Source organism: Corella eumyota, chromosome 6 (assembly GCF_963082875.1).
Source record: "Corella eumyota chromosome 6, kaCorEumy4.1, whole genome shotgun sequence".
Classification (NCBI taxonomy): domain Eukaryota; kingdom Metazoa; phylum Chordata; class Ascidiacea; order Phlebobranchia; family Corellidae; genus Corella; species Corella eumyota.
In genome coordinates this window covers 13009953-13031409 of record NC_137495.1, presented here as the reverse complement: position 1 = coordinate 13031409, position 21457 = coordinate 13009953, and the positions used below count along the sequence as shown (strand labels likewise).

General features: G+C 26.6%; 1 protein-coding gene across 1 annotated transcript; it reads right to left on the bottom strand.

Moving 5' to 3' along the window:
* Window positions 1–1607: 1607 nt before the first annotated feature.
* Window positions 1608–16115, bottom strand: LOC145755878 (protein NLRC5-like). Its single transcript, XM_082572114.1, has 5 exons — window positions 15850–16115; window positions 14894–15791; window positions 13813–13971; window positions 2010–2176; window positions 1608–1655 (listed from the first exon to the last, which is right to left on the bottom strand). Exons 1-5 carry the CDS (start codon window positions 16113–16115, stop codon window positions 1646–1648), a joined length of 1500 nt encoding a protein of 499 aa, XP_082428240.1. The 3' UTR covers window positions 1608–1645.
* Between the last annotated feature and the right edge of the window lie 5342 nt (window positions 16116–21457).

The following is a 21457-nucleotide window of genomic DNA, read 5'->3' as shown; positions in this document are numbered from 1 at the left end:
AAATTTGTACGAGCAAAAGTTTACGCTGTTTTGTGTTTATCCAATTTGTTAAAACATCTGTTGTTGCGTAAACGTTTATCCTCAAAACATTTTAAGGGATAAATATTATTAAAAATAAGTGTAGGCTTGTAAATGAAATTTAAAGGATTGTCAAAAAAACAGTAAATTTTTTGTTTTAAAGATGATCCTATACACTTACTGGAAGACATATCGTTTATGGGCAACTTTTCTTAAATTTAAGTTATTTGTCCAAGTATGGGCTTAAGTCATTTTGTGGAATAATTATTAATAGGGGGAAAATAAAAGAAAGAAACCCGACAAAGAAAGGGGAAAAAGAAGGGGTTGTTAAGACTGTACTTGTTCCAGTAAGGTGCTTTAAATAATATTTAACGTTGCTGGATATTTAAACATAATCTTATAAGCATCGTTACAAATAAAACACAATATTGCTGAATAACTAGGAATTTTAATCGCTTCTACAAAGTGTTTGGCAAGCGGTGAAGAATTAATATTTACATAATAAAGCACTTTAAAGCACATCTACAATAACTACACAAGACTGAGGTCAACATACAACAGTGGTGGCAAGTCAAATAATGTCCTGGGTCCAAATAATAGAAAAGATTCAAAATTTCATTAAAATATTATTTGTACTAATTGACATACATCTTTAAAATTTATTTTAACTGGTTGGATACAAGAAAAAGTTTAAAGCCATGCCCTTTATGCCTCTATTGTAACACATATAAAGCATTATTGGAGTTGAAATGTTTTTATAGGTTAATAAGATACAAGTAAAATAAAGTTTAATATTGTCATTTATGCAAAAGTTTTATATTAGGAGAGGTTCCCTGCCAACATTTAATATTTATATAGAAAATAACAACATTAAAACCTAAAGATCCCTACTAAAAACTACACAAAACTACATATTAGTAAACCACGTGCACACTTTCTTAATTAAAATGCATTTTTTAGCAATGGAATTAATCTTAAACTTAAATAAACAAACAGTTTAATAGAAGTAAATTATTCCTAATATTTCTACAAAATCAAATATAGTAAAAATTAGCACTTATCTGAACACGTTGTATACTACATAAAAATACTAAAGACCAAATAATGAAAGAAAATTAATAATTGAAAATAAAACTGTAAAATGAATTAATAAAAACTAAAATTAGCACTTATACGATAAAGAGCACGTTGTAAACAACAAATATTAAAGAACCAAATAATGAATAAAAATTAATAATTGAAAATAAAACTGTAAAATGAATTAATAAAAACTAAAATTAGCACTTATACGATAAAGAGCACAATGTAAACAACACAGAAATATTAAAGATCCAAATAATGAATAAAAATAACTTTTCCACTTTTCTTACAATTTACTTTTTTGCACAGAAAAGTTTTTTTTTAAACAAAATGAACAAAGTTTCCATGATTTCAGGGCCACAACCCAGTTAAATATAAGTGGGTGTAATTTTGATAAAATCTAATTTAATTATTGGGTAAAATTATCAACATTCTAAATATAACTTTAACAAATACTTATAAACCTTATAAAATCACTAATATTTATGTAAACTAAAAACTTACTTTATTCGATGCTTCAGTTACTTTATAACTGAAAAGTGGTTGATTATAAATTCCTAAATAAAAACAAATCGACAGTTGAAATAACATGTTTTAGAGGGTTTAAACTAACGTGTTTTAGGGGTTTGTATTTGTTTTTAAATTTGAAGTTATTCTTCTTGCCTAGTAAAATGTAAATGTATGCCTTAAAAATTATCAACCATTTAAAAAAAAAATTTGAAAATAGAATGTAACAAATCAAAATATTTAATAACTAATCTACAAAAATAAAGGTAGTCTTAAAAGTGTCAAAAACCTCTTTTATTAAAAGTTAGCTTTAGTTTATTCTTGTAAAGGGATTTAAATATAGTCAATATGTTTGTCCTATAGTAAATATGTTTAAATAATGTTGAATATTAAACAAAACTTACAGTTTCATATTTGGAACTTTTTTGCTTGCTTCCAACAATAGATGTTTCCCATCCCCAGTAAAATCACATTGCCGTACATCTAAGTATTGAAAGTTGTGGAGGCATGATGAGAAAGCAACAGCACACTCATCTCCAAGATCGTTGCTGCTAATATTCAACCTTTGCATCTGATACATTTAAACTTTAATTAAAATCTGTTATTAGCTCACCAATAGTTTAAATGAAGTTTTATTGTTAAATTATAATATGCTTTTTTAACTTAAAAAAAAATATTTTAAATGTTTAAAATTGAATTTGTTTAATATAACTATAAAAATTAATTATTGTTAAATTTAAACATTTTTTAAAGATTTAAATTGTTCTTGTGGTTAGGTTACATGTTGCATTTATTAATTTTTAAAACTTTTAATTTTCAAATAATTTGATTCTTAAAGCCCCTGGTACATGCATTTTGCAAACGTTAGTAAAAGTATATTTTTGCATTTACGACAAAAGTTTATATTTTTTTGTAATTTATTTACAAAAAATATCTTAATTTTATTTCAGTTTTGGAAAGTTACAGTAATTTAAAAATAAATATTGTTAAAATCCCACGAACCGTTGTGAATTTACTTGTGACGTCAGAAGTGGCCTAACGTGGCCATTTTGGAAAGAATTTTTTTTTTGATTTAAGCGCATGTGCAGAAATATTTTTATTTTATCGGCGTTAATATGTTTTGCCAAGAAGAAAGCAAATATGATTCAGTTTTTTTTAATGAATCTCTTTTGGAAAATGGAACTTTTATTTAATATATGTTATAACCCGAGTATTTTGACGCCGAATTGGGAAGGGTAAACAAATCTGATATTGTTAGTACACACGTTTTTGAGGACTTTAAATCAAGTTTGCGTGAAGGCAGGCTGTAAAATACGAACTAGTAAGATGTTTATAATATCTGTGAACTTATTCAAAATACTTAAATCAGTTAAAATAAATACAAATTATAAGTAGCTCCTGCTTTTTAAAAAACAATTTAAAAAATATTTAGTATCACTTAGCCTTACTGCTAAACAGCGAAGCTAGGCCGTCTTTTTTGTTTTTTTATTTATTTAATAATAAGTTTTTATGTAAATAAAGTGCCATGTGACAACTGGGTTTCTATAAGTTCAGTTTTCCAATCAGTATGCTGTAGGAAAATTAGAAAACTGAACAGTAAGACAACGGTGCTTGCTTGCAAAACTGCTCACCTAGGCTTTAAAGGTGTTTGCCTTAATCAATGAGTTTTAGAAACAGCCTATTTGGTTTAGAACAAAATTATAGTGTCATGCAATTAAGGAATCTTATCACAAGTTAGTTTTTAATTTAGATTTATTTAAAAGAATGCTTTATCCTTTTTTTTACTAATTATTAGAAGTATAGGCATGTGGCCTACTGACAACTTATGCGATGGGGTTAGGGCTATTTAAAAAAGATCTTAGAGTTATTAAAAGAAATAATAAAACACGAAGATGTTTGAAATATTAACATAAATATTTAGAAAAAAGGGAATTTTACAACGTGATGATGTTTGCCACTCTTTTAAAATCGTATCGTTTGCACAAACTGAATCTTTTGACGCACAATTTTTGATTCCCGGGAATTCGTGGAAACTAAACATTTTGCCTAATGCATCAGCATTCTCACGGCCCCCGACCAGATATGTTTCCACTGTATTTTTTTCAGTTTTTAATAAATACAAAATATTTAAACGGAGCTTTTTAAATTTAGACTAAATAGGGTACTTTTTTGCCATGACTCTTAATATTTTGTCCTCTGCGTATTTCTTTGTTATTATTGTTAACGTCACAAAGGATTTGTTGTGACAATTTTAATATTTTTGAGTAGCTCATATTTTTTTGTTTTTTACTTCACGTTGAACAAACTATTTCTATACATAACCAAAACTTACAATTTTGCGTAAATGTAATAAATACAAGATAACAAACTTTAAAATCAATCATTTGCCAACTTTTGTTATTTGTAAACTGCGCAATTGTACAATTACGCTCCGTTTTGAATAAAAATGTGCGCACGCACTACTAATAAGATTTGTAATGCTTTTTTACCATATACGATATTATTTTTGTAGGCAAAGCTTAGCCGAGTTACAAATTAAACATTTTGTTGAAAAACACATAAAATATTTGATTAAAAATACGTTTAAAGTTAAAATAAACACAGTGCAAACAGCAAAATATTTGCTATTTTTAGGCCTAAGGGCCACCTCTGACGTCACAATGGATTTGTTAGGATTTTAGTGTAGTACGATTTCAACCGCTCCTAACTTTATAAAAACACGTCATAACAAAATTTTTTTTCTAAATTTTTTTTTTCGAAGACCCAACGACTTTATCAAAGTCAAGTTACTTTATGATGTCCCAGGCGCTTTAAAAAACACTAAAACTTATTTTAGTAAATATTATTACAATGGATTGTAACTTAACAATGGAGCATTGTTAAAGTTAAAAAATAATAATAATAACTTTTAAAGTAACACAAAAATGACCAATATTTAATTTTTACCAACTTGTTATTTATTTGGAATATTTAAACTTTAATTGAAATTTACTTATTATCACACTTATTGTTTTAATAAAATTTTATTGTTAATTAATAAATCGTTTTTTAATAAATGAGCCAAAATATGTAAATGTTTAAAACTGAATTTGTTTATTGTCACTAAAAATAATGTATTAATTGTTAAATTTAATTATTTTTGTTTATTTTAAGTTTAAAATTCTCCAAAAGTTAATAAAGTAAAATTTTGCTGTTAACATTTCTTTAAAACTTTTAATATTAAAATAATTTAATGCTGAAGAAATACAAAAAATTTATTTTATTTAAATATAATACAATAAGTTGTAACTTAACAATGACCCATTGTTAAAGTTAATGGGCATTGTGATCTTTTTTACTTTTTAGTAACAAAATTGAAAATAAATTTGTGTTTATATTTCTATAAACTAAATAAAAAAGTTTTGTTATTACATAAAGTAATTTTAATAATAAATGTTATTTAAATCTTGTGTTTGTTTAAATAAATAAATTTAAAAATACCAAGCAATAAAGTAGTACAGTATTCGTTAGATTTGAACAAGCTCTAGCAATGGCCAATCCACCAACTTCTGTGATGTTACAAACCCTAATATGAAGTTCCTCAAACTTGTCAATAACCTCACCCAATAATGTTACAGCTTCATCACCAACATAGTTCCCTGATAAGTCTAACTTTATCTAAAACAAAATTTATATTTTACTTAAATAAAGGTTACTTGAATTAAAATAACTAGAATGGAGAATAGTTTAACAAAATACTTTATAAAAATAATAATAACTAAAATTTTGAAGTAACACAAAAATGACCATTATTTAATTTTTAATAACTTGTTATTTATCTGAAATATTTAAACTTTAATTAAAATTTACTTATTATCACACTTAGGGTGGAGTAATTAAAGTCAAGTTAACGGTAATCGCAGATTAAACTCGAGTTAAATCGCTAAAAAGTTTACCGGTGAATTAAGGTGGTTTAAACTCAGATTAACTTAAAATTATTTAGCTACTTTATCAAAAAAAATTACGGCAATAGTCTAATAGTAAAACTAGATTGGCCTTAAAGTTGTTGTGATCGTTTAGACAGAGTCAATAGGTAATTCATAGGTAGCCTATGGAAAACAATACAACAGCAAAGTAAAGTTGTATAATTAGTAAGTTAGTACTGGTTGTAATGGCTTTAGTCAGTTCGTAAATCGTCAGTGATGTACCGGACATATCATTGTGAGGTATTTTACCTATTTTTGTTTCCTGTTAAATGCATATAAAATGTGTATAGTCAGTTACAACCTAAGTATTATATAGGCTCTGCCAAATAAATTTAGTTAAAAGATTTATAATTAACTATTTAAGTAGTATTTTATTAAGTTGTCACAAAGGCAATATATTTAACCTTTATTGTAGTTATTGAAATTAGAAATTACAAACATCCTGTCAATCCCTAACAATGGGCAGGTCACAAAGTTTAGAGAATACTTTTATGTCGTTGAAGTTAAAAACCGTCCACCATGGCTTGGCTAAACAAGGAAATGCGCGATGATGGTTTTAAGCATTTTGCTCTCGGTAAATACCTATTTTGGATAGGGTATCATATTTTCAATCTAGAAAAGCTTTGGTATTATATTCATGCGAAGTGGAAAGTAAACCCTTTTATTTAAATTTTATTGATAACTATTTTTTCGAATAACAAAATATAAAAACATAAATAATACAATAAATAAATATGCAAACTATAAAATTTCATAAAAGTTGTTTAAACATGCTGCTCGGTAATTTTTTTAATTTTTGTTTGCTCTATTTTTATTTCAAATTCTTTCATTTTTAAATCATGTTCTTTTATTTTCATTTCTTGGTTCTTTATTAGTAACTTTTTGGTTAGAATTTCTTTTTTATCTTCTATTTCCTGCCTAAGTAGTAACATTTTTGCCTCCCTAACGTCACCAGAATCGCTTTTTCTTTTTAAAGACCTTTTTTTCTTTAAAATTATTTAAATAACTTCATTAAAAAAATTAATAAACTTAAAGGTAACAACAATATTTATTTTTTTGCATTGACTTACTTAGTACTTGATTGACACTATTTTTTTTGTTTTTCCTCAGGTGAATCTCGTACTACAACATCTATGAACAGACTGGTATTACTTTTTTACAACATAATTTAAAATTACATATTTGTAACTCCTTTTTTAAACTAGATCTCTTTATTGGTAATAATATTCACAACATAAAATTTAACCTGGTTATTCTTTACAGGCTATAAAAATTTCTTCATTTAAAGAACATTCAGTAACGATTCGATCATGACTGGGGTGCTACCAGTAAGATCAAGAATCAGCAAGGCATCATCATCAAAACTGTTATGCAGTGAATTGAATTTATTGGAAATTAGAGCTATTATTTAAAACAAAGTTTTGCAGGTTTGTAGTAAATTTATCGTTGTGTGTTATTTGGTTTATCATAAAAATATAATTGTTACTCACAAATAACTTTCTGTGTAAAAAGGCTAATGAAATCAGGTGGTGGCCACCTCTTGTTTTTCTAATTTCTCTTTTTTGTTCTGTATTAGCTGATTTGGCCTCTTTTTTAACATTTTTGTATAAATTTTGTAAATTTTCTGTTGTTCTATTGCATCATATATTGATTAAATTAGGTTTTTTTGTTAAATCAACCCAGACATTTTTTTTGCAGTTGTGGTAAAAGAATTTGTTAATTTTGAAGTTATAACTGGATAAGATTTTACCAATTCCAACAGTACTTCTCCTTCGCTTTGATCGTAGTTAAAATTTCTAATTTTTTTATCCATTTTATTCCTAGCTACAAAAAGATTACATAAAACACATAAACAAAAATGTTTATGAAGTCTAACTATATTAACATAAAAATTTCTTCTTAAATTTAAATATTACTGAAAATAGTTCTATATTATTTGGTCTCCAACAGCTTGACCAGCCAATGAATGACCAGCTCCTCCATTAGTTTCAATTACTGGGATTTCAGCATCGTAAGGTGCCAGTTTCTCTTGCCTTGTTTTTAGTGCAAAATTATGAAGACACATAATTGCAACTATTTTAATTATTAAATTGTCCAGATATTTTCAAAGTGGAATTGGAAATCCCTTAGAAATCCGATGTAAGATAAGGCACACCGTGCATCTATGTACCCCAACTAAGTCTTCATCACTGCGTTGTAAATTTTCTGTTGCATAAAACCTAAGGGTTACGAAAAGCTGCAACAATGCTGGAACACCATGGCTTCTAATTTTTGAACCAAAATCTTTTTCAATAATGTTATAAAGCTGTAAAATGCTATTTTTATTATATCTGTAACGCTGGACTATTTCTCTTTCTGTATATTTTTCCAGGGGATTTGTAATATCTTTTAATCGTTTTTGGGAAATTTCGTAATTTGTATTTGTTATTTCAATGATTTCCAAAGTATCCATTTTAATAAAAAATTACTTAACAATCGTTTATTCCTATTGACAATATTCAAGAACAAATTGTAAAAAAAGTCCTATAGCGTACATATTTTTATAATAGTAATTTTAAGCTTGAATAGGCTGAAGTTCTGTTTTTTCTAAACTAACAGTAACTAATCTTAACTAAGGGTAACTTAATAAAACAATTTAAATGTTAAATTATTACTAAAACCCTTCAAAATCACGTTTAGCCTTATTATTTACAAAAACTTAAATCTCGTGCAAAAAAGTGAACAAACCGTCCTTGGTTACAGCGAAAATCAACAAAAATTGTTGTTCGCTGTTTTGATTCGCTATAGCGATTTTAAACCGGTTTAAACCAGTTTTTCGACAAATATCACAAGTTAAACTACGATTAGTTAATCCAAGTTTAACTCGACTTTAATAACACAAAAAAAATAAAAAGTTAATCGGGGATTAAGTTAACTCGACTTTAATAACTCCACCCGTATTGTTTTAATAAAATTTTACTGTTAATTTATAAATCGTTTTTTAATAAATGAGCCAAAATATTTAAATGTTTAAAACTAAATTTGTTTATTGTCACTAAAAAAATGTTTAAAATGTTTAAAATTAAATTTGTTTGATATAACTTTAAAAAATAATTATTGTTAAATTTAAACATTTTTGTTCTAAAGATTTAAATTGTTCTTGTGGTTAGGTTACATGTTGCATTTATTAATTTTTAAAACTTTTAATTTTCAAATAATTTGATTCTGGAAAAACACTAAAACTTATTTTAGCAAACATTAATACAATGGATTGTAACTTAACAATGAAGCATTGTTAAAGTTAATGGGCATTGTGACTGTTTAACTTTTTTTACAAAATTATAAATTTAATAAAAATTAAAGTTTTGTTTAAACAAATCAATTTTAATTTTAAATGTTTAACTTTATCGTAAACAAAATTTATATTTTACTTAATTTAAAAATTATTCTAATTCAAATAATTAATTTAAAACAACTATTAGTCCGATAATTATTGAATCAGTAAATTTAATTGTTGTAGTTAATTTTAGTAAGTGAAGTTAAACTTTAAGTTAAAATAAAATAACTTAAACTACTAATTAACATAAATTAAAAATAATATTAATAACTAAATTTATCAATACTCTTAAATTATACCAGAAATTTAATCATAACCATTTTATTAATTTTAATTATTTCAAAATAGGAAAAATACAAAACTTAATATTATTTAAATATAATACAATAAATTGTAACTTAACAATGACCCATTGTTAAAGTTAATGGGCATTGTGACCGTTTTTACTTCTTGTTATAAAATTGAAAATAAGTTTGTGTTTATATTTCTATAAACTAAATAAAAAAGTTTTGTTGTTACATAAAGTAATTTTAATATTAAATGTTATTTAAATCTAGTGCTTGTTTAAATAAATAATCTTTAAATACCAAGCAATAAAGTAAAGTACTTACAGTATTTGTTAGTTTTGAACAACTTCTAGCAATGGCCAATCCACCAACTTTTGTGATGTTACACCTCCAAATATTAAGTTCCTCAAACTTGTCAATAACCTCACCCAGTAATGTTGCAGCTTTATCACCGATTTCGTTATATGATAAGTTTAACTTTATCTAAAATAAAATTTATAATTTACTTAAATAAAAGTTACTTTAATTAAAATAACTAGGATAAAAACTGTTTAACAAAATACTTTATAAAAATAATAATAACTAAAATTTTGATAAGAATAACTAAAAAAAAGTAACACAAAAATGAACAATATTTAATTTTTAATAACTTGTTATTTATCTGAAATATTCAAACTTTAATTAAAATTTACTTATTATCATACTTAGGGTGGAGTGATTAAAGTCGAGTTAAATCGCTAAAAAGTTAACCTACCAATTAAGATGGTTTAAACTCAGGTTAACTTAAAATTAATTAGCGACTTTTTCAAAAAAAAATTACGGCAATAGTCCAATAGTAAAACTAGATAGGCCTAAAAGTTGTTGTGATCGTTTGGACAGAGTCAATAGGTAATTCATAGGTAGCCTATTGAAAACAATACAACAGCAAAGCAAAGTTGTATAATTAGTAAGTTAGTACTGGTTGTAATGGCTTTAGTCAGTTCGTAAATCGTCAGTGATGTACCGGACATATCATTGTAAGGTATTTTACCTATTTTTGTCTCCTGTTAAATGCATATATAATGTGTATAGTCAATTATAACCTAAGTTGTATATGGGCTCTGCCAAATAAATTTGGTTAAAAGATTTATAATTAACTATTTAAGCAGTATTTTATTAAGTTGTCACAAGGGCAATATATTTAACCTTTATTGTAGCTATTTAAAATTAGAAATTACAAACATCCTGTCAATCCCTAACAATGGGCAGGTCACAAAGTTTAGAGAATACTTTTATGTCGTTGAAGTTAAAAACTGTCCACCCTGCCTTGGCTAAACAAGGAAATGCGCGATGATGGTTTTAAACATTTTGTTCTCAGTAAATACCTATTTTGGACAGGGTATCATATTTTCAATCTAGAAAAGCTTTGTTATTATATTCATGCGAAGTGGAAAGTAAACCCTTTTATTTAAATTTTATTGATACCTATTTTTTTGAGTAACAAAATTCAAAAACATAAATAATACAATAATTAAATATGCAAACTATTAAATTTCATAAAAGTTGTTTAAACATGCTGCTCGGTAATTTTTTTAAATTTTTTGTTTGCTCTATTTTTATTTCAAGTTCTTTTTATTTCTTGGTCCTTTATTAGTAACTTTTTTGTTAGTACATTTTTGCCTCCCTTACATCACCAGAATCGCTTTTTCTTTCTAAAGACTTTTTTTTCTTTAAAATTATTTTAAATAATTTCATTACAAAAATTAATAAACTTAAAAAGAACAACTATATTTATTTTTTTGCATTGACTTACTTAGTACTTGATTAACACTATTTTTTTTGTTTTTCTCCAGGTGTCTCTTGTACTACAACATCTATGAACAGACTGGTATTACTTTTTTACAACATAATTTAAAATTACATATTTGTAACTCCTTTTTTAAACTAGAACTCTTCATTGGTAATAATATTCACAACATGAAATTTAACCTGGTTATTTTTTACATGCTATAAAAATTTCTCCATTTGAAGAACATTCAGTAACAATTTGATCATGACTGGGGTGCTACCAGTAAGATCAAGAATCGGCAAGACACCATCATCAAAACTGTTATGCAGTGAATGGATTTCATTGACAATTAAAGTTATTATTTAAAACAAAGTTTTGCAGATTTGTAGTAAATTTATCGTTGTGTGTTATTTGGTTTATCATAAAAATATAATTGTTACTCACAAATGACTTTCTGTGTAAAAGGGCTAATGGAATTAGATGGTAGGCCACCTCCTGTTTTTTTAATTTCTCTTTTTTGTTATGTATAAGCTGATTCGGCTTTCTTTTTAATATTTTTGTATGAATTTTGTAAATTTTCTGGTGTTCTATTGCATCATTTATTGATTAAATTAAATTTTTTTGTTTAATCAACTCAAGCTTTTTTTGCAGTTGTGGTAGAAGAATTTGTTAATTTTGAAGTTATAACTGGATAAGATTTTACCAATTCCAACAGTACTTCTCCTTCGCTTTGAAGTAGTTAAGAGTTCAAATTTTTTTTATCCATTTTATTCCTAGCTACAAAAAGATTACATAAAACACATAAACAAAAATGTTTATGCAGTCTAACTATATTAACCTAAAAATTTCTTCTTAAATTTAAATATTACTGAAAATAGTTATTTATTATTTGGTCTCGCACAGCTTGACCAACTAATAAATGACCAGCTCCTACATTTGTTTCAATAACTGGGATTTCAGCATCATAAGGTGCCAGTTCTTCTTGCCTTGTTTTTAGTGCAAAATTATGAATACACTTAATTGCAACTATTATAATTATTAAATTGTCCAGATGTGTCCGAAGTGGAATTGTAGGGGCCCGAAACCTTTGTTTTAAAATGCCAAAAGACTGTGCAATCCTTGATCTTGTTTTTATGTGAGCTTTATTGTACTTTTTTGTGGTAATGTTAAGTGATGAAGTAAAGGAGTCATTAAATATTTTTACAGGGGTAACCATTGTCACCTAACAACAGACCAGACACAAATCAATCTTCAAAATGGTCACAAATTCTGGAATTTTCAAAAATTCGGGAGTCATAAGTCGATCCTGGCCAACGCACAACAATGTTGGTAAATACTCGGTGAGCATCACAGATGGCCTGAACATTAACTGAAAATAAAATCCTTTTCTGTTTCTGAACACCTCAGGAAAATCACCACCAGGTGAAACAATGAGGATATGTGTGCCATCTATTGCTCCAACTACGTTGGGAAACCCTGAAACTTGCCCGAAATCATCCATGCATGTTTGCAGAGCCAATCCATAAGGAAATGTTACAAATAAGTGTTTGTACGAAGCTATACACTTAGAAATCCAACGTACGATAAGGCACACTGTGCATTTATGTACCCCAACTAAGTCTCCATCACTACGTTGCAAATTTTCTGTTGCATAATACCTAAGAGTTACCAAAAGCTGCAACAATGCTGGAACACCATGGCTTCTAATTTTTAAACTTAAATCTTTTTCAATAATGTTATAGAGCTGTAAAATGCTATTTTTATTAAATCTGTAACGCTGGACTATTTCTCTTTCTGTATATTTTTCCAGGGGATTTGTGATATCTTTTAATCGTTTTTTTGGAATTTCGTATTTTGTATTTGTTATTTCAATGATTTCCAAAGTATCCATCTTAATAAAAAATTACTTAACAATCGTTTATTAGTATTGAAAATATTCAAGAACAATTTGTAAAAAAAGTTTCTATAGCGTACATTTTTTTATAATAGTAATCTTAAGCCTGAATAGGCTGAAGTTCTGTTTTTTGTTTACTAACAGTAACTAATCTTAACTAAGTTTAACTTAATAAAGAAAGTTAAATGTTAAATTTCTACTAAAACCCTTCAAAATCACGTTTAGCATTAATATTTACAAAAACTTAAATCTCGTGCAAAAAAGTAAACAAAACGTCCTTGGTTACAGCGAAAATCAACAAAAATTGTCGTTTGCTGTTTTGATTCGCTATAGCGATTTCAAACCAGTTTAAATCAGTTTTTCGACAAATATTGCAAATTAAACTAGGATTAGTTAATCCGAGTTTAACTCGACTTTAATAACACAAAAAAAATAAAAAGTTAACTGAGGATCAAGCTAACTCGACTTTAATAACTCCACACTTATTGTTTTAATAAAATTTTACTGTTAATTTATAAATTGTTTTTTAATAAATGAGCCAAAATATTTAAATGTTTAAAACTGAATTTGTTTAATGTCACTAAAAAAAATGTATTAATTGTTAAACTTAATTATTTTTGTTTATTTTAAGTTGAAAATTCTCTAAAAGTTTATAAAGTAATTTTGTTTTAAATATTTCTTTAAAACTTTTAATTTTTAAATAATTTAATGCTGAGGAAATACAAAAAATAATTTTATTTAAATTTAATACAATAAATTGTAACTTAACAATGACCCATTATTAAAGTTAATGGGCATTGTAATCTTTTCTACTTCTTGTTATAAAAATAGAAATAAAATTGTGTTTATATTTTTATAAACTAAATAAAAAAGTTTTGTTGTTACATAAAGTAATTTTAATAATAATTGTTATTTAAATCTAGTGCTTGTTTAAATAATTAATCTTTAAATACCAAGCAATAAAGTAATATACTTACAGGATGTGTTAGTTTTAAACAACTTCTAGCAATGGCCAATCCACCAACTTTTGTGATGCGACAATAATTAATATTAAGTTCCTCAAACTTGTCAATAACCTCACCCAGTAATGTTGCAGTTTCATCACCGATTTTTTTATCTGATAAGTTCAACTTTATCTAAAACAAAATTTATATTTTACTTAATTTAAAGATTACTTTAATTTAATTAACTAAAAAAAGTTTTAAAAAATATATTCTTTATAAAATAGTAATTATGAGCATTTTGAATTAAAATAATAATTACCAACATTTTAATTCTTCTTTAAAGCTAGTTTAAATAAATTTAAAATTTAGTTTTGATAACTTTAATAAGTTTAAGCTCAGATATTTATAAAACAATACTTTGCAATTAACCCAGTGAGTACAAAAATATTTAAGACAATTTTGTTTTAAATAAGTTCAATAAGTAATTAGTAACATTTAACTTAATATTTGGACGAAAGTTTAAACTTTAAGACAGACTAACTACACCACAAAAATTGATAAAATTTTAAATATAATTTAACAACAACAACAACATATACGTTAATATAGAACTAAGTTGTATAATCCAACTTGTTATTAAAATAAGTAATTAAGAAAAATTCAACAGACATATTGGATCTATTTCATTTCATCTACATGTTATTGTGCCAAACTTAACCGTTACTTTAAAAAAACATTACTTGTTAAAATTAAAGTTTAATTATTGAACATTTTTTATTTTTTATATAAAAAATTTATTTTGATTCAGGTAAAGAATGTTTTGCTTTCAAAAATTTATTAAAATCTTTTATTTATTGAATAATGTAACTTGGGGAAAGTACAAAATAGGGGATTGTATCTCAACAATGAACCATTGTTAAACAATATGAGCATTGTTATCATTTTACTTTTGACAAAATTGCAAATAACTTATTCAAACAAAAAGTTTTATTATATCAATAGAGTTATTAAAATATAATTGATTTTTGGTAATTTTATCTACTTTAGTAAATAAATTTCCTGTGTAAATTTACCTGGGCATCATATTCAAAATAACAATAATGTTTTTGCTTACCTTCACTTTTAAACCTTTAAAGATACTAGGCAGTTGAGAAGGTTTATCTTCACTAAAGTACATCATTAAAGAAAGAGGTTTGGTCAATTGTTCAAACAAGTAGCCAAGATGGATGTAATCACTCGGCAACAAAGATTCCTTAAACTTAAGTTCTAAATGATCAGGTAGAAGACTTAGAACAGACTGGTTGAGGTCATCAATGCCAGATTCAAGTTCAATAATATTTGATGAAGAATTAACATTTTTACATAAATCTTTTGCATATGTTTCTAGAACAGTTTGTTTCTCATTATAAGCTGTTGAAGAACCAGATTGAAATTCAGACAAATCCTTAGAACTGTAAAACCCAAACAAAAATTTTGTGACTACTTCCCATCGACTAGTGGAAAACTGTGGAACACATTTTTGAAATTCATCCAGATTTGCCCATAATAATAAATACATGGCAGCAAACAGTTCTTGCCAGGTGAGATGACTGAAGTTGCTTCGCTTGTCTCCTTCTAATATCTTGACTTTCATGTTTGACGAATCATAAACAAAAGTATCAAGAAAGGTTTTAAGCATTTTTTCGGTAATTCCAGCCTTTTTAATGTCTTTTTGATCAAAAATAATTTTTTTCTTCTCAAACCCATTCCATGCAAGATAAGCTAGACATTTAAATTCGTTCTCAGGAACTTCTGTGTTGTCAGGAAAATGATCTGACCTCATATAATACTTTAAAGAAGTAAGCATAACATTTGTCATAGTTTTTAGATTAACCTCTGAACCAGACAAAATTGCTTGATTGATGCAGTGCATGGATAGAATGCAGTTGACAGGAACATAATTGTAAGCATCAATATCTGGATGATCTTGTAAGAAGGTTAAGACTTTAGGTGAATTTTCCCCACATATTTGCCTCCAAATGTTTTAACACTAAGATAGGTCTGCAAGAAGGATGCCACTCATACATTTGCCTTGGTCGAGAAGTGATAAACTTATAAGCATTGGGAAATAACTTTCCATTGAAAATGTTTTTTAGAAAATCTTCAGCAGAGCCATTTGTAGATACCAAGTTTTTGGGTGCTTTCCCTAAGGTAGTACTATCAGCTTCATCCAGTCCATCAAAGATGAGGATAGTGTCAGAACTGTTTTTAATGCAATTAAATGATTCTACATCAGTAGACTCTGGTTGATTCCAATCTATAGATGAATTTGCAACAAGAAACCTGAAAGTCGACATTTCCCTACGAAAATCAACTGATCGCAAAATAATGCAGAATATAAATTTTATATTCTGAAGAAACTTGTTTTTATTAGAAAAAGTTTCCTGAATCAGAATTTTAATAAAAGTTGATTTACCAGTCCCTGCGTGCCCAACAAGTGCCACGATTTTAGAATGTATTTTAATAAAGTCTCTTTTTTTCTTGTCTAATTCAAGTCGTTCAGTTTCATTTCTTGGCTCTTTGTTGAATTTCCTTTCAGCTGCTGCTTCAGTATTTCTTTTTGCTAATTCAAATGAATGCCAGACACTTCGGCCCCCGGACACTTCGGCCAAAATTTTTTTTTTAAAACAGCGGGGATTTTGCATTTTAATTACCGCGAGAAATTTTATTTTTGCGTAGTTTTATACAGTTTTTTAGACAGTATTTGAAACAAAATAAGCAGTAAATTAATATTTTTTTTTAATAATAATGTGCAAGAACATGTTATCTTTCTTTTGGCGTGTCAATTTTTTAATTTTACAAACTAAAACCTATAAAAAACTAATTTTGAAAGCGCGCGCTTTTAGGTGACGGAGGACAATGCATAATGTTATCTCGTATTTTGCCAAATAGTCCCGCCTTTCCAAACAATATTTGAAGAAAAAAGAGCGTTATTTTTTTATTTTTTTCATTGAGTATTATGCATAAATATGTTATCTTTCTTTTCCCGTTTCAATTTTTTAATTTTACAAACTAAAACCTATAAAAAAACTAATTTTGAAAGCGCGCGCTTTTAGGTGACACAAGACGATGCATTATAATATTAATAATATTTTAAAAACTAACATATGTCATTAAGGTAACAACTAATAAAAACTTTTATATATACTGTACTTTATGCAAAATTTTATTTTGAATATCGGTAAAATATGGTCTTGCGCTGACTATATACACGGGAATTTCATCGCCGACTCCCCGCCGTTTTTTTGCAAGGACAAATCTTCTGGCAACTCATTAAACGTTTCATTCTTTGTGTTTTAGTTTATAAATTTATATACATTATCACGGTCAATAACTAATAACATATTTATGCACATTCCTCAGTGTAAAAAATGATTAATTCATGATCTATTTTCTTCAAATATCGTTTAGAAAGACGGCCCCCATTTCGCAAAATACGTGATATCATAATGCATCGTCTTGTGTCACCTAAAAGCGCGCGCTTTCAAAATTAGTTTTTTATAGGTTTTAGTTTGTAAAATTAAAAAATTGAAACGGGAAAAGAAAGATAACATATTTATGCATAATACTCAATAGAAAAAATAAAAAATTAACGCTCTATTTTCTTCAAATATTGTTTGGAAAGGCGGCACTATTTGGCAAAATACAAGATAACATTATGCATTGTCCTCCGTCACCTAAAAGCGCGCGCTTTCAAAATTAGTTTTTTATAGGTTTTAGTTTGTAAAATTAAAAAATTGACACGCCAAAAGAAAGATAACATGTTCTTGCACATTATTATTAAAAAAAAATATTAATTTACTGCTTATTTTGTTTCAAATACTGTCTAAAAAACTGTATAAAACTACGCGAAAATAAAATTTCTCGCGGTAATTAAAATGCAAAATCCCCGCTGTTTTAAAAAAAAAATTTTGGCCGAAGTGTCTTAGCCGAAGTGTCCGGGGGCCGAAGTGTCTGGTTACCATCCAAATACCTTATTCACCTTAATCTTTGTACCAGAGTGATAGCCAGGTTGAGTTAACTTGGACATTCTTTTAAATTGTTTTATTCTGGTATGAAAGTGATCAACTGAATCTAAATCTTTAATATCAGTGGAAGAATATTGAGCAAGTTCTAACTTAACAAATTCTAATTGTTTGTCTAACTGGACAGGAGAGCAGAACTCATGGGCAAAATTTCTAGCTTGCTCAAAACACTTGATGGAAAGTTGTTTACATAAAGAATTATCTAAAACAAAAAATTATTAATTGTCATATATTTATATTGTATATATTATAGAGTAGTTAACTTCTTTGTTAACATTTTACAATATTTTGCTTCACTTTTATTTTCTGGCCTTGGTTCTGGATCAAGATTAGTTATAAATTACTTTAAAGTTCATACAACAAAGCCCATCACAAAATAAAAATCCATCCAAGATTCTATATTAACTGTACTGATAAAAATTACTCAGTTTTATTACGAAGTTATCAAAATTAAAACCTCAAATTAAATAATAACATATAAATTTACTAAGAATTTTTTTTTCTTTTACCTTTTTTTGTTAGTTTTGAAAAAAATTTTCGAGAACGTTTGACAAAAGATTTGGATTTTTTAGGAGTTAGCTGAAAGCATAAATTTAATTTTCAAAATGTTTGAAGATAAGTAAACATTTATTTCAAAAACTTTAAAATTCTTGCAATAGAGCTTAAATAATTTTTGAAACATCTCTTATAACTTTAATTAGTTAATTAATTATATTTAAACTGTGTCTCTAATGTAAATATGACACAACTTTGTAAATATTTATTTTTTTGACAAATTTAAAGTTAAAACCTGATTTGAAGCAGAGGATCTCAGCTGTACATTTTCATTCAAACTGGTACCTTTAATGTTAATAAAGTTTGTTTTCAGAATATTGAGATTTAAAGGTAAATATTGTATATAGAGAAAATCCCTACGCTCGCGTTTTAGTGGTAAACTTTGCTTCAATAATACTTAGTTTTTGTGTATTTTTGTAAGTGTTTGTAACCGTTTCTGACTGGTAAATTTTTAAAACTAGCAACATACCCTTAACTTGTAAGAATTTTTCAAATACGGCCTACTTAATTGAAATACTTTAAAAGTAAGAAATGTCTTACATAGTATTGCTAAATATTGCTTTTTATGTTAAGTTTGTTTCCTGCGAAAAAATTTAAAAAAGTACAACAAATGGTTAAAAGGGTAAAATAAAAACAATTCTCTATGTCTGCCAGCATATGAGCTAACGACAATGATGTGACTCGCAAGCACAGGGACTTTTTCTATTGACAATATTCTCAAAAACTACGCGACCAATTTTCAAAATAATGTTTCCTCGTGCAAGTTGGAAAAATTCGAACATAATTTAAAAAAACCTGCAACTACACAATCTCTTAAAAAAATCAGCAAAATAAACTTTACTAAAATAAAAAAGGGAAATTAAACTGAAGTCAAGTAACAAAAGTTGCTTTGACAAAAACGCGACAAAAGCCTTACTATATTAAAAGTAAAAATAACAAAGACAAACACCACCACATTTTTGTTTGTAAAAGGTACTTAAACTTACTTTCATTCTGCCTTCTTCTTGGTACTGGAAACTCCTTTTTGTAAGTTTTTGCTGCAGTTGGTGAATTATCAGCATGTTCCTTTAAAACAAATATTTAAGTTTAGATTGATTTTATTAGACAAATTTCTTTAAACAAATATTAAAACTGTGTTTTTCAATTTGAACAAGCTTAAATTTATTGAAAACTTTATAATTAAACCTGATTTAAAGCAGAAGATCTCGGTTGTACACTCTCAGTTAAAGTAGAACCTTTATTGTAAATGAAAATGAGTTAGATACAGGTTTGCTATATACTTCTTGTATTACATAATAATATATATAAATATCAAGGGTCCCATACAATAAACATAATATAATTTTGTTAAATTTACCTTCATTTCGTGTTTTTCTTGGTTCTGGATCAACCTGATGTGAAAGTTTTACTGGAGTTTGTGATTCTTTAGGTTGTTCCTTTAAACAAATTTTTTTGTAAAATTAAAATTTAATTCAATAATTTTTAAAAACAGTATTAAAACTTTTTTATTTATTGTACTTATAATAAAACTTTATTGATATTTCTAATGTTAAAACCTGATTTAAAGCAGAGGGTCTCAGTGGTACACTTTCCCTGGAAGTAGAACCTTTAATGTAAACACTTATGTTAATATAGAGTATGATTTCAATTTTTAAACTTATTTTGTTACATTTAAAAAAAAAATTTAAAGTATAAAGGAATTTAGCAAAGAAAAAACTAAATTCATGATGTTCTATTCAACTGGCAGTTAAATCCAGATAGCATAAAAATTAATAAAAAAGTAACTTTTAAAAGTATTTTAACATTTATAATGCAGCATTAAACTTTGCATAACAAACAAATATCTGAGATTAAGTAAAACACAATAAATTAAAAAGGCAATATTCAGTAAGAACCATAACAGTTGACTATGCATTTATAATAAAAAAAGTCATATGATCGCCCGACTTATTTTAAGTCAGGCTATACTTCTAACTTGTTTAAAGGTAAAAAAATTAGAAAAAATATCTGTAAATAATATTGTGTTAAAATACAGTAATTTTTACTGCTAGGATTACAGTACAAAAATATAAAATATAGAATTGAAAAGTCTGAGAGTTTTTTTAAATACTGTAAAGTACAAGTAATTCTAAATTTATTCTTATATGAACACAACAAAGCCCATCACAAAATAAAAAACAAAGCCCATCACAAAATAAAAATCCGCCCAAGATTCTATATTAACTGTACTGATAAAAATTACTCAGTTTTGTTACAAAGTTATCAAAATTAAAACCTCAAATTAAATAATAACATATAAATTTACTAAGAATTTTTTTTTCTTTTACCTTTTTCTGTTGGTTTTGAAAAAAATTTTCGAAAACGTTCGACAAAAGATTTGGATTTTTTAGGAGTTAGCTGAAAGCATAAATTTAATTTTCAAAATGTTTGAAAATAAGTAAACATTTATTTCAAAAACTTTACAATTCTTGCAATAGAGCTTAAATAATTTTTGAAACATCTCTAATAACTTTAATTAGTTAATTAATTATATTTAAACTGTGTCTCTAATGTAAATATGACACAACTTTGTAAATATTTATTTTTTTGACAAATTTAAAGTTAAAACCTGATTTGAAGCAGAGGATCTCAGCTGTACATTTTCATTCAAACTGGTACCTTTAATGTTAATAAAGTTTGTTTTCAGAATATTGAGATTTAAAGGTAAATATTGTATATAGAGAAAATCCCTACGCTCGCGTTTTAGTGGTAAACTTTGCTTCAATAACACTTAGTTTTTGTGTATTTTTGTAAGTGTTTGTAACCGTTTCTGACTGGTAAATTTTTAAAACTAACAACATACCCTTAACTTGTAAGAATTTTTCAAATACGGCCTACTTAATTGAAATACTTTAAAAGTAAGAAATGTCTTACATAGTATTGCTAAATATTGCTTTTTATGTTAAGTTTGTTTCCTGCGAAAAAATTTAAAAAAGTACAACAAATGGTTAAAAGGGTAAAATAAAAATAATTCTCTATGTCTGCCAGCATATGAGCTAACGACAATGATGTCGTGCGTC

Excerpts from the sequence above, each read along its gene's own strand:
- LOC145755878 (XM_082572114.1), bottom strand. The coding sequence starts at position 16,115 with ATGTCGACTTTCAGGTTTCTTGTTGCAAATTCATCTATAGATTGGAAT. Across the intron at positions 13,972-14,893 it reads TTAAAGGTTTAAAAGTGAAG|ATAAAGTTGAACTTATCAGA; the intron begins GTAAGCAAAAAC and ends ATTTTGTTTTAG. Across the intron at positions 2,177-13,812 it reads GTTTAAAACTAACACATCCT|ATGCAAAGGTTGAATATTAG; the intron begins GTAAGTATATTA and ends TAAATGTATCAG.